The sequence below is a fragment of the Gorilla gorilla genome, chromosome 12, assembly GCF_029281585.2.
Source record: "Gorilla gorilla gorilla isolate KB3781 chromosome 12, NHGRI_mGorGor1-v2.1_pri, whole genome shotgun sequence".
Lineage (NCBI taxonomy): Eukaryota > Metazoa > Chordata > Mammalia > Primates > Hominidae > Gorilla > Gorilla gorilla.
In genome coordinates this window covers 33,859,012-33,873,773 of record NC_073236.2, presented here as the reverse complement: position 1 = coordinate 33,873,773, position 14,762 = coordinate 33,859,012, and the positions used below count along the sequence as shown (strand labels likewise).

At 38.1% G+C, this 14,762-nt stretch overlaps 1 protein-coding gene across 1 annotated transcript in view; it reads left to right on the top strand.

Annotated features, from left to right (window-relative positions):
- The first annotated feature begins 323 nt into the window (after window positions 1-323).
- The window catches only part of ANKRD36C (ankyrin repeat domain 36C), a 173,737-nt gene continuing 159,298 nt past the window's right edge, over window positions 324-14,762 (top strand). Inside the window, exons 1-5 of the mRNA XM_063695529.1 lie at window positions 324-1,711; window positions 5,834-5,948; window positions 6,114-6,287; window positions 10,664-10,770; window positions 12,290-12,427. Coding sequence (XP_063551599.1) covers window positions 1,515-1,711; window positions 5,834-5,948; window positions 6,114-6,287; window positions 10,664-10,770; window positions 12,290-12,427 — 731 coding nt within the window. The 5' untranslated portion in view covers window positions 324-1,514. The remainder of the gene's footprint in view (window positions 1,712-5,833; window positions 5,949-6,113; window positions 6,288-10,663; window positions 10,771-12,289; window positions 12,428-14,762) is intronic.

Here is a 14,762-nt window from a genome sequence, read left to right as displayed (position 1 = left end):
CTTTTATTTTGAGCGTTCATTCTTAAATATGTTATAGGAAGTAAGTAAGAAGCATTCCTTACTCCTTAGAATTTTGTTTATAAGTTAGTGATGAATTGGAAAGGGTAGCTTGCCCCTGGAATTCTCTGATAAGCACAAGTGATGAGGAAAATGGAGAAATCCAAGAATTCCTTTGTCTTTCCTTAAAAGTAGTCAACTTTAAGTGCAGTGCAGGCGTGCCCTCTAGCGGCCAAATAAAAAAATAAAGAAATAGGCCTTCAGCCCTGTAACAATCGCACGTCCCCATCTAGTGGCTAACGTCTGTAAATGCAGCTTTTCTAATCACAATAGCGAATGTTACTTGATTTATATTTGTCTCATGAGGTGAAGAACTGGGAGGAATCTCAGAGATCATGTATTTCAACTTCCTCACGGAGTGGCATGCAGGCAGCATGCCCCGATTGCCCCTCCTCACACCTGCCCATCATAGGACTTGGGCGACGGGGTGGTGAAATCAGGCTGTGGCCCCAGCGGCGCCACGAGGCCGAAAACCGGCGCTCAGCCTCATCCCGGTGGCTGCAGAGTGCCAAGCGCCAGGTCCTGCGCTCTGGGCGCGGGTCAGAAGCAGCTGGCAAGGGCAGCGCAGCCTGTGGGCCCTTGGGCGCGGCCGGCCGCAGCTCCGGGAAGCCACGTCAGCCCACGGGCGCTGCAGCTGCAGCCGCCACCAGCACATGGAGCAGGGGTCCCCGAGGATTGGGAATCCCCGACCAGGCCTGCGCCTCCAGCCGCGCGGACCCCGGGGCCAGCCTGGCCGCGGCAAGTCAGGCAGTCTGCGGCAGGAGCGCCGGGCATGGGCTTCGGCCGGGGGTGCAGGAGGCGCGCACCCTCCGGCCGGATGGGCGGCGCATTCAGGGCCCAGGAGGCCATCCCAGGGGATCCCCGCCAGCCCCCGCCGGAGCCCGAGCTGCAGTGCCACCTGCAAGTGGTGCGCTGGCTGCAGCTGTGGCAACCCCGGATCCCGTCCTCCCGCCTCGCACCCATCAGAGCGGACCCCGGGGGCGACGCAGTGGCGATGTCGGGCTGTGGGCCCAGCGGTGGCACCAGGCGGAGAAGCACCACTCAACCCCATCCCTGGGCTGCAGAGGGCCCAGCGCGGGGGGCTCCGAGCGTCGGGAGCCTGTGGAAGAGAAGAGCGCGCGGGCGACAGTTAAAACAGGCCCTGGAGCAGGGCGCGCCTCGCGCTCCAGGGAGCCCCGCCCGCGGCACCTCCGCAGCAACCGCCGCCTGCACTGGGCGCGCGAGAGCTGCTAGGGCGGTTTCTCTGCCTCGGGCCTGTTGGGCAGGGCCGGCTAAGGTGCGCGTGCTCGCTGGTCCTAACCCTTCTGTTGGGCGTTTCTGCGGAGAGGCGGGAGGCGCTGAGAGTCTGTGCGGAGGTCCGTGGACAGACTGCTTTGCCTGTTGTTGCTCTTCGGAGGCGGCGATCCCGGAAGGCGAGCTGAAATACGGCTGCAGGCTACAATTTGCAGCCGACCATTATGGAAGACCACAAGCCGAAGAGGTGGCCCACCCTCAGGGACCGCTTGTGCTCGGATGGCTTCTTATATCCCCATTACCCCATTAAACCGTATCATCTGAAGGGGATCCACAGAGCTGTCTTCTGTCGTGATCTGGAGGAACTGAAGTTCGTTCTGCTCACGCGTTATGACATCAATAAGAGAGACAAGAAGGAAAGGTAATGGGGGCCGGGAGCCGGGGCTGCGGGAGGAGGCCTGTGGATGTGGAGAAGTACCCCTTTGCAGGCTGAGGGCTGCGGGGCGGATGGTCCGGGGCTCGGGGTATGGAGGGGGCTAGGGGGTGCCCGGCTGGGGTGGTAGTGAGTGGAGCGGGGCCTGGGGAGTGGGGGTATATGGGGTGGCGGGGTGTGGAGTGAGTTGGGGGATGGGAGTGGGGAGTAGGGGGTGCATGGGGTGGGGGCGTGAATGGGCTGAGGTGGATGGAATGAAGGCTTGGGGGGTAGGGGCGTGGACGGTGTGGGGTGGGGAGATGGGGTGAGGGTTCAATGGGATAGAGGACTGGAGGTGGGGGTGAGGTGTGGGGGTGAATGGGGTGGGGGAAAGGGGTGCAGAGGTGAGGGGGGCGAGTCCTATCACCAAAGGGGCTGGACTTTCTTTCCTGGCAGGCTCAGCCGCACCTGGGTTGTGGAAACCTTGGCGGGGGCGAGCACCCAGGCCATTTTCACGAGCAGCAAAACAAAAACAAATCTTCAGCTGGTTTCCAATCACTCACCATGCTGCTTCTTTATAAATCATTTTAAAGTGATTTCACTAATAAAATTCAGCATGTACAGCGTTTTATTTTTAATGTACACATTTTAAAGCATAATGTTACATACATTATGGAAAGGTGCATAATGAGAGAAATCATTTCCATAATATATCAACTTCCTGACTAAAAATTCTTTGGATAAAAATCCAATATTTATTTGATATCAATGGACACCTATGTCAATGTGGTTTTCACTGAGGGACCTTAGAGGGAAACTTTGAAGTGGGAAGATGGTCTGTGTTCTTGAATAGAAAGACACATTTTTCTAAAGTTCTGAGCTCTTTCTGTGTTTATACATTTTACATAATCCAAATAAAGTTATCAAAGTGTTAACATTTTTGAATTACTCATGCTGTCTTTTACTATTGTGACGACATTAAGAAAACTTTTGAAATGGAGTCAAAAAAGACTTGCCTTTCTAGATATAAAAATGTGCTGTTAATTTCCACAAGTTATTTACTAACAGCTGAAACAACAAATCAGTGAATGGAACAGGTTAGAAAATCCAGGAACACACCAATATGTGTAAGAATTTATTAGGTTGGTGCAAAAGCAATTGCGGTTTTTGCCGCAATTACAAGTAATGGCGAAAACCGCAATTGCCTTTGCACCAATCTAATAGAATTGGATAATGGTGACATTTCATATTAGTAGGAAAAGATGAATTACTCATAAATGAAGTGCCTGCTAACTATTTGGAGAAATCTGGCTAGATTTTTATGTCACAGAAATAAGTTCGTTATGGAATGTAGATTAAAAATTTTAAATGCACAAAATAAGAAAGATAACAGAAAAAAACACAAATGCCTACTTATATTGATTCATGTTTATATTTCTACAAATATCACAAGCACACATTCTGAAGGTCGATTTAGCAAAATAAAAACATCCAGTTTATAAGAAAAAAATTAACAAAAGACAATATGTGTATATACATATTAGATAAAAAAGTGATTTTCATTTTACAGAGAATTCTTCAAATAAACAAGAGCTCTCATTTAAAATAGAGCAAAGCATTTATTTTTCAGATGTTCAAGCAACCTGTGCACATGGGAAAAAATATTTAGTGTTCCTGGGAGGAGAAGGTATTTAAGTTAAAAAAGGAATGAAATACTGTTTTCTATCCACAAGTTTGTGAGGGTAAAGGGTAGCAGTACATATACTGCTGTTGAAAGTTTACATTTCTGATGACTTTTCAAATAGACAATGTTTTGGTAAGTATCACACTGTAAAAATGTATGTGCCCTTCACCTATCAATTCCATTATACTAAAATATCTCTAGGAAATAGAGATACATGCAATTTGTTTTTCTCAGCACTGCTTAAAATAGCAATGTATTTGGAAAACCCCTTATAATGGATTTTATAAATTTTATAAATTTATCAATAAGTTTCAGTGCATCCATAGGATGGGAGAATATGGGACCTTTGCAGATGTCAGTAGATACAGATGTATATTGAGGTGTGAAGATGTACTCTGAAAAAAAGTTGGTTTGATTATACATACACACAAACAATCTATGGTGTTTGTAAGCCAAATATGTGTACAAAATATAACATTTCTTCTTTTCTGGCAGGTGTATTGTGATATTTTCTCTTATCTGTGATGTATAAATGATCAGTATGTTTAAAACTTCTAGTAAATGTTTTTTATTAATGAAATTATCCTTGGAAAAAGAAGAAATATAAATCTTGCAAAGAAAAAATAATTCTCAGTTTCTATTTTATTTTATTATTTATTTCTTTGCTTGTTTGTTTATTTTTGAGATGGAGTCTCACCCTGTTGACCAGCCTGGAGTGCAGTGGCATGATCTTGGCTCACTGCAATCTGCCTCTCAGGTTCAAGTGATTCTCCCACCTCAGCCTTCTGAGTAGCTGGGATTACAGGTGTGCGCCTCCATGCCCAGCTAATTTTTGTATATTTTAGTAAAGACGGGGTTCACCATGTTGGCCAGGCTGGTCTCAGACTCCTGACCTCAGGTGATCCCCGCGCCTCGGCCTCCCAAAGTTCTGGGATTATAGGTGTGAGCCACTGTGCCTGGCCTTATTTTTAGTTTTTTGTTTATTGGTATCTTCTGTGAACTTTTAGCCTCTTCAGAGGCAGAGGGAATATTTTTATTTGTGCTTGATTATTTTATTATGCATAGATTTTAGTATATAAATAGGTTTTTATTATAGTTTTATTACATATAAGGAAACAATTTTAAATTAATTATTTTAGTTTATCAGTGTCCTCATGAAAATGAAAATGAGCAAATATAAGTGATTATCACTATTCCAAAAGCACTGCTTTAATTTATAGTTTTTTTCACAATAAACTTCCCAACTGTATGTATGCATTCTTTCAATCCAGTTATTCATCAAGCGTAACCTGAATACCTATTATGTAGCAGACACATTCCACCATCTCTCAGGACTCTTCCACCCTTAACAACTTCATGTTTACCTGCCCAGCCTGAGCAAGCTGAGATTTAAAATGGAAGCATTAGGACTGAATCCCAGTTGGATCTTTTATTCCTTTTTTTTTTTTTTAAACAAAAGCAATTCTGAAGTTAGAAAATAGTGAAAGATAACCTTTAACTGCTGTTTCAGAAACTTATGACACTCTCAAATACTACTATTAATCGTTGCAAATACCTAATTTACATAACATTCTGTAAGTATTGAAAAAAATGGGCCATACCTATTCATTTGAATCCTGAGTTTTCTTTGGATTTTTTTTTTTTGAAAATTGAAGTAAGAATTACTTTGTTTTAAAAATTTGTTTTTTTATTTTTGCCTTCTTTTCCCACAGTACTTTATTTAGGTGCCAATTATATGAGTAGAACTGCCTGTTCTATGTACTGTATCCCACTTAATGTAAGGCATCACGGATTGGGTGATGCCACATTACTTTATATATCAATAAGATAATGTTTAAAATGTTGCCAGTTATAAATGTAATAAACAATTAATTGTAAAGAGTATTCCAATGTCAGGAGATGTTAATATATAAGAGAATAGTAGCTTATATAAGAGAATGGTGAGAAAATGAGCATCTGAGAATGACTGAAATACAATGATACATCTAATCTTTAATAGATACCTCAATGTAGATATGATTGTATCATTTTACTTAATTAAAATGTCTTTGTAAGTAGTAATATCTAAAAATTATTGAGCTGTTATTTGTGTTAGAAAGTGTTCTAAATGCTGTGCATAGATTCTTATGTAAGCATCACGGCAGTGTTCTGTGGGATAGCTACTATTCTCTTATATATTTTATTGATAAGGAAATTGAAGCAAAGAAAGGCTAAATAACAGCTAAGTGACAGAGCTTACAGTAAATTTTAAGCCCCAATTAAACTGAATCCAAAAGCCAAGGCTTTTCTATTAAATAGCCTGCTCTTTCATTAATGTGGTGAGTAATAAGCACTAACAAATGTACTTTCTTCACAAGAAAATTACATATTTGTTTTGAAGACAGAGAAATGACATGCTAATTAATGCTTACAGTTACATGTTTTAAAAAGTCCTGTCACTCTCACAGGACTGCCCTACATTTGGCCTGTGCCACTGGCCAACCGGAAATGGTACGTCTCCTGGTGTCCAGAAGATGTGAGCTTAACCTCTACGACCGTGAAGACAGGACACCTCTGATCAAGGTATATAGTAGCTGACTCTTTGAGCATGAGATGGATTTGGTTGAAGTACATAGGATAAAATGAATTTATCTCATTGGAATACCACCATATAACTAGTAGGAAATCCTACGGAGTGTTTATTTTGATTTTTCGGTATTTGCATGTTTCTCGGTCTAATACTGACAGGCTGTACAACTGAGGCAGGAGGCTTGTGCAACTATTCTGCTGCAAAATGGTGCCGATCCAAATATTATGGATTTCTTTGGAAGGACTGCTCTGCACTACGCTGTGTATAATGAAGATACATCCATGATAGAAAAACTTCTTTCATATGGTGCAAATATTGAAGAATGCAGCAAGGTATAGTCAACCAATGTTATTTTCAAACTATCTGAAATGCATTTATTTTAACATTGACACATGTAAGGGTCAATTTTTCATATTTGGAAGCTCAAACATTCCTTGAATGAAAATATTTTGAAATGCCTTAACTGTCTAAGATTTTACTTTAAATATTGGAACTTTTAAAGAAGCATTATAGGGAACAGCTTTTTTTCCATGCACTTATGGTAAATAACTATAAAAACAAATGAATTACAATAAATTTGTAATTCATGACAACTGAATTTGGGAAAGGTAATAGTTAAGTGTTTTTCCACTAAATTACTTTTTTTCTAATCAGTGTGAAGTGACACAGGAAAGTAAAATTGGCCCTTATAAATAGGCTTTATTTTAAATTTCAAAGAAAATTAAAGAATTTCACAATAAATGTACATCTTGTTGCTGTTGACAAGTATTGTATGTGAAGGTGATTTCATTTGAAAGTGATTCCTCTGTGGAAAGGCTTAAGAGGGAAAAATGAAGAAAAGGAGAGCAATCAGAAATGCACAAGCTAATTTGGAAATTAGGTAATGAGGGAAAATACTGTGGAGAGGGTTTTTGTGTGTTTAGTTGCTTGTTTTCAATTTATATGTTTAGACAAGGATTGCTTCAGTTTTGGGGATGATTATTTTTACTTTGGGAAAGAGTTTGTGAGTTGTAAAATTGCCTAGGGATCAATTTTGATAAGACTCTGAGGAAACCAGGTTGGCAGTGAATAGCGGTGATGAAGCGGCACACAGTTCAGCAGAGAGAAGAACACATAATTAATGGACGTTATTCAATTCTGGCAGAAACAGCCACTCAGATAAGCACCTAAACTCTACTCTCAAGTCCAGAATGTCTTGATGGGCAGGTGGGAGATAAGGAGCTTATAAACAGTAAAATCAAGTCGGATTCTGAGCTTACTAGTCTCTTCTCTACCCCTACCCAGGAAAAGTAAATGAAGTTTTCAGTGAATGGCTCTATCTTTTGCTCTTTCCTCTTTTCGGCCAAATCCCAAACGATAAAGGGAATTTGCCACGTGGGTGAGAGATGAGACTGAAGTGATTATCAACTGTGCTGGTTCGCAGTTAGAATTGTGCATGGCAGTAACCTGGGGAAATTAAAAGCAAATCTCTAAGTCTAGGATATCCCCTGAAGATTTTAATACAGTAAATCTAATATTTACTATTAAATATTACTGGACATGTATGTTTTAAAATATTTCCTTGAAGCTGGGCGTGGTGGTGCCTCTAGCCAGAGCAACAGGTTAAGACACTGCCTCTAACAGCAACAACAGCACAACAACAACAACAATAAAACATTTCTTGGGACACTGATACGCTGCTGGTTAAGAACCACTGAATAGATAAGTGTAATATAAATTCCCATATCTCAAACACACAAAAAATCTCTAGAAGAGCTGGAGATAGGTGCTGCTTCCTTTAAATTTCTCCTTTCCAATAATATTGGCCTGACTTTTACCTGTCTCTACCTCTGTGGTTGGGAAGTGAAAAGGACTATTACTTGCGGTATCTGTCAGCGTAAGAATAACACCTTTTCTTTGCCACCATCACTTATTCACTGCCATTCATAGGGTCGTTAGAAATTTGCTATTGTGGACTCTTTTAATAAGTAGAGACTGACTCTTTCAGGACTCTGAGTCTCTTTGTAATCATTCTGGTGATTAGGTCAATACATCATTATTAAAAGCAGGGTTCTCTCAATTACAATAGTAAAAAATTCTAAACCTTTTTTTAAAGCTGAAGCTCTATTATGGACTGCCTCAGTATGTCAGTTAAGTACATAGAACTGTGGCATAATCAGGATAAGTTTTAAACACTGAAAACCATAAAGTTAGTAAGAATACAGAGAATACATATAGGTCATTATTAGAGCTTTAATTGATAAGCCATTGTATTTTTATTTCTGATTTATATTTTACCTAAAATAAAAAAATTAGGTTACAATATAGAAACTAGAATTATAAGTTAATATTATTTTAATAATTTAGTTGCAGCAGTCCTATGAACTAATTATCCATTTGGTGAACAATCTGGGAAAATTAAACATAAATTATGAATGAATGAATGTTGTAAAAGTGCTCAAAGTGGGTATTATGACTCTTAGTAACAATTTTTATTGCATTCTTGGGCCTATTTTGGAAAAAAAAATCTGAAACTAAAGAAAGGAAGTATTTTACATGAAAATACTTGCTTTATATACAATCGCTTGGAGACATATCCATAGCAAATATAAAAATACAAGGTCTATAGTCCAAATGTGTCCCATAGATGTGTTTAGTTTGCGTCTACAAATTGCCTCAACATGGAAGGTTTAGGAGACTCGTGCACAGATCTGGATTCCAGGCTTCTCTTCAAGATCCAATCTGGTGTCCCTTGAGCCTATCTCAGGTTTTGGATGCTGTGCAGAGGTTGCCCCTTTCTATGAGGCATGTGGTCTCCATTTTGCTACTGTGCCTACCTAGGTACTTCACGTCCTCAGGTCATCTCCCTTGCCTCTGTAGGGATGACTTTACAAGCCCTGTTTTATAATACATTTTAGTAAATATTTCAAGGTTTTCAAGACATTTTATATTTATTTAAATGTAGAGTCTATATTTTATATAAATCCTTTGGTAATTGGGTTGAACTTTTGAATTTAGATGGTGGTGTTTTATAAACTATTTATCTTTATACATACCATAAATAATCATCTTCCCATTAGAATGCAGGTAAGCTTTTTAAGGTGAATCGTGGTATAGTTGCATAGGTTATGCATATTGCAGACAACATTATATTTTTCTCTTCAGCATTGCCTCCTAAAAATGCAAGTAATTGGCCGAGCGCAGTGGCTCACGCCTGTAATCCTAGCACTTTGGGAGGCAGAGGCAGGTAGATCACGAGGTCAGAAGATTGAGACCATCCTGGCTAACACGGTGAAACCCCCTCTCTACTACAAATACAAAAAATTAGCTGGGTGTGGTGGCACACGCCTGTAGTCCCAGCTACTCGGGAGGCTGAGGCAGGAGAATTTCTCGCGCTTGAATCCGGGAGGCGGAGGTTGCAGTGAGCCAAGATGGCACCACTGCACTCCAGCCTGGGCGACAGAGCGAGACTCCATCCCAAATAAATAAATAAATAAATAAATAAATGATGCAAATAATTTAGTGGCTTTCACTATGCTATAAATAATACATATAAGTCATTATTAGAGCTTTAATTGATAAGCCATTGTGTTTTTATTTCTGATTGATATTTTACCTAAAATAAAATGTTAGGTAAGAATTAATTGGAAACTAGAATACAAATAGATTTTTAAAGGAGTTATGTACCAGGGTCCTAAGATTATAATTACATAAATATTTGCATCAGGGTCCTAAGATTGTAATTGAGAAAAACATTTCATACAGAGCTTTCTGACAGCTAAGATAAAAATATTACTAGAGAAAACCCATGGACTATTTAATAATAAGCAGTGAAATTTCACTCGAAGCCTATCTCTATTAATTCAGAGCCCGGCTCTCCGAATTAAAAAGAGATAGGCTTCAAATGAACTGTCAATCGTGTCAGAATCTCAGATGACAATGTCAGGTGCTCAGGTGCTCAGGAGCTCCTGACACTGTCACCTGAGATTCTCACACCATCGATAGAAGACAATGAGGCAAGTGTGTGTCACCCAGAGGAAACCTCTGCCTTTACTGGTAAGCTCTCACAACTGTATCCCTGAAACTCTCATTTCTCAAATGTTAACATTCTCCAAAATAAGTATTTACAAATAGGGATTAGGTGAAGTTCAAAAGATTTCTCAAATACTAGACACATAATGCACAGTTTTGTAACATTTTTCAAACATGGGTGATCATGGAGTCTCTCTTTTGGGGTATAATGTTCAAATTCTGGTAAAGTAAATATCCTTTGGAATATATTAATAGTTTAAGAAACACCGCTCTATAGATAATAATTTAGATCATTAATAAAAATACCTGAAACATTTATTACTGTGTCTTAGAGTTTGAGGATATAGAGAAAAAAATACAGCTGCTGCCCTCAAGAAGCTCTTGGTTCAGGTGGGAAACAATAAAATCCTTGAAACATGCCATGCTAAATGCTGTGACAGAAGCAAAGATTCTTGGAACTGGGAAGTGTTTGAAGTGAGTTTTGGAGATGACCAGAGTTCTTGTGGTGAGGCAAAGGAGGTTGTTTCCAGGGGAAGGAGCGGAACATAGAAAAGCACCGAGGAGGGAAAAGAAAGGGACTACCTCTTACGACCTTTCAATTGTATATATTGAAGCTCACAGGATCTTACATAAGGTTTTCATTTCAGTTGATAAATATGTAATTTTGTGATTATAAATTGTTGCTGTTATTTTACAGGATGAATATCCGCCACTGTTCCTTGCTGTGGGTCAAAGAAAAGTGAAAATGGTGGAATTTTTATTAAAGAAAAAAGCAAATATAAATGCCGTTGATTATCTTGGCAGGTACAGACCTTAGTTCTTATTGTGTTGTTTTTAAACCTGAGTGTCATTTTAGAGTGGTAGCAGTCACTCAAGTCACAAATATTACATTAATAAGAAGACTAACTTTTAATTATTGGGATATAGTGAGAAATATCAACACAGATCATCACTTAGGTAGAAAAACAATTACTTGGACTGAGTAACATAAAGAACAGTGTATAGCAGGATTCATCTCTCTACATAGACATTATACACATAAAAGGCTTCTATATATAGAAAGCTCTGTATATTGATAGATGTTTGTTATTTATAGTATGATGTGGTGTTATTTACAATGTAATAATGTGATGCTTTTGATTGTATGATCTTACATTAGCTAAAGGGGTTTCATGTTAGTTTTTCATTTCTACTGTGTTTTGATGTTGCTTTTAATTGATATGGGGAGGGGGAGAAAAGATAGCTTTAAATGGATAAAACTTTACTTTAATGAAGACAAGCTTTAGGTTCACACAGGACTGGGTTTAATCCCTAGCTTTCCCACTTGCTAGATGTGTGGCCTTGGTAACATTACTTATCACCAAGTATGTTTTCTTCTGTGAAAAGGAGGGTAATAATATATCCTTCAAGGGTGGTTGTGTGTAAGTAACATTATATATATATATATATATATATATATATATATAATGTTAGAATGTCCAGCTAACAGAGCAAGGTGCTGATGTTTTGGAAACAATGGCTGAGCATATAAGAATGTGCATATATTATATAAACACACACATGTATGTAAGAATATAATGTAAGTAACATCATATATCATATATAATATATACAATATATATTTTATAGATAATATATAATATACTATATATTAGATATGTTATAGATTATATATAATATACAATGTATATTATATATTTTATAGATTATATATAATATACAATGTATGTTATATATTTTATAGATTATATATAATACACAATATATATTTTATATATATGTGGTGTTACTTATACACAACCACCCTTGAAGGATATATTATTATCCTCCATATATATATATATAGTGTTTAATTAAATGCCTAGCACATGCTTATGAGCATCATTAACTGAAGCTACGACTACTACTATTAGCATTCCTATTAATATTATTGTTTTAAGCCTGCAGATAGCTCTTATCTGACCCTTCAGCTGATTATGCATTATAATGTATAGTATCAGACTAGGGAAGAAATGAATAATTTTTCACTTAAATTTGCCTGCTGTAGATAGGTGGCCTGAGCATAGTTTCTTGCCCATCAAAGGACTTTAAGTTAGCAACTTTATGTCATACCACAGTGGGACAAGAGGCTTCCTTTTTGTTCCTTGCTTTTAACCTTTGTGGTAACTTGCAAAGATAAACCCTTGAGCACCCAAGATGCTTGTTTCTTAGTACATGTAACTGGGTTAATTCTACATGGACAGGCAACATATTAAGTTGATAAAGTATATAAACTTAGCTTTTAAAATGTCATTAACGTTTTTAATTACCTCTCTTATTTTAGATCAGCCCTCATACTTGCTGTTACTCTTGGAGAAAAAGATATAGTCATTCTTCTTCTGCAGCACAATATTGATGTGTTTTCTCGAGATGTGTATGGAAAGCTTGCAGAAGATTATGCCAGTGAGGCTAAGAACAGAGTGTAAGTCTTTACATAAAAAGGCTAGTGAACACTAAATTGAAGTTTAAAATAATTGTAGCAATTGCATCTTATATATCAGGTGAGATTGCATAGTTTGGTTCAAGTAGTTTTCAAGTGACAAATTTTCAAGTTTTTAAGTTTTCGAGAGTTGTGCAACTTCATCAGCCAGATATCAAGAAAAAGGCTAGATAAGTAGCAGTGGGTGCAAGATTCTTGATATTGAAACTTTCAGGACTTTTCTCCTTAGGGATTCCAATGTTGTACATTTTATTTCTAGTATAACCCCTATGCATAGGATAAAGTAGTTTCACATCTTTGATTTTTCTAATTAGTTATTTGGGTCTCAAAATGTCCAGTTTATCAAAAAACCTTGTGCTATGTACTGGGGACCATCTACTATAGCCTGATCATTGAATTTTTCAAGAACCTAAGGGGTTCCCTAAGTCCAAGGAAGACAATCAGTGTCTACAAGTCAGAAGGAGAAGGGGAAAGGGCATTCTAATCATTGCTTTGTTTTCATTGATTCTGTTGCTGCTTTCTTACCATTGAAAGTGCTCTTGCAGTCTGGTAGTGATTAACCTTTGCCACCAGGATGCCCTTTCTGTTTGACATCCCTCAATCTTCATGTTGATCCATAAAAAGGCTTCAAAGTTACAACTGTTTTTTTTAGTTCAGTTGCACATACTTATATGCTCAGCCACTGTTTCCAAAACAGCAGAACCTTGCTCTGTTAGCTGGATATTCTAACTTTATCAACATACATAAGGAGCAAATTGACACTTTCACCCACACTCAAAACCTGATGTAAAGCCCACATTTTAACCTGGGCTTCTAGACCTTCAAGGTGAGTTTTTTTTTTGAGTCCCTTTTTTTTCTCTTTAAAGCAAATATTAGTTGGGATAGTTCTAAACTGTCACAGATATTCAAATAATGTTGTAGAAAGAGATCACAGTTTTTTTCTTTATTGCTACCAGATCTGTACCCTGAGACTTTTTATATAAACAGTGTAAGAGATTTTCTCAGGCAGTGGAAGCTTCTATGCCATCCTTCCTTAGAGTAGTAGGCATCAACTTGTGGTTGGCCCCTCAAGTGATCTGTTTTCTATAATAATGAAGATCTCTCAAGCTGCTTGCATCACTATCTCAAGTTTATAAAATATTTTCGGATTCTATTTCACAGGAAACCATTCATTGGAATTATCTAAGTCTCAAGCTTGTTAGCTTTAACAGAGCTAACCCTCATCCATGACTTAGCAGCAGTTATATGTAAAAGTAAGGCTTTGTGCTTGCTTTGGCAGCACAAATACTAAAATTGGAACAATACGGAGAAAATTAGCATGGTGAAGCATTTCATATTTTGCAGTCACGGGAAGGTCATTTGACTGTTTGCTGGCTAGCTAAGTCATAGTTTGAATCAAAACAAAATGGGTGGCCCCTTATATTAGAATTGTGATTTTTCACTACAAAAACATTTGTGTAAGGTGATCTATAAACTGAGAATGGAGATAAGTAACACATGGGGTGTTGTGTAAATATTTTGTTAGTATGTATCTTGGAAATGAGAAAATGTCAACTTGCATCTACTTCATGGAACTTAAAAAAAATGAAAGTAGGGTTTTGTCTTCCATGTCAGTTGGAGATAACATCACTGATGGAGATGAACCATCATTCTAGCAAACATCTGCTCCTTCAGTTAGAGTCTGTAGAGAAGTAATAGTGGTAGCCCAAGCCAGATCTTGACATCTGTTAGTTTTCTGCCCTTGGAATTGATGAGCTCAATAATAGTTAACAATCGTGTTACCTATTTTAATGAAATAATATATTCATAAATTAATTTATTTATGAATTAAGAAATAGTTGAGATAACCTGAATTATAAGCCACAAATAATAGAACAATAAGCAAAATTAGGACTTAACATTTTTCTTAAACTGAAGCATTTGAATATTAGAACCTATGAAAAAATACACATTGGGTTTGATTTGGGATTTCAAAATAGTTTCAGCAATAAAGTTCAAGAACAAACTCCACTGCTTTACTATTTCTCTGTGAATGTTAAAAATGCTGCTTCATTAAACCTACGTAACAACCTAGTGAAAGAAGATAGTAAAATCTAGAAGAAGACATTGTGCCTAAGAGAAGCAACTTGTTTAAGAGCAAATACCTGTTGGCTATAGAGCCAGGACCTTCCAGTAAGAGCCAGGAAGGTGACTTTCCATTATGTCAAGCTGATGTGAGATAGTTTGCTGAGCTATACTGCCTTCACTTCATGAGTACTTCACCTGTTTTTATTATTTAATTAGAAAGGTACTAAGAAGTTTGTAGAGCTTACAGAAG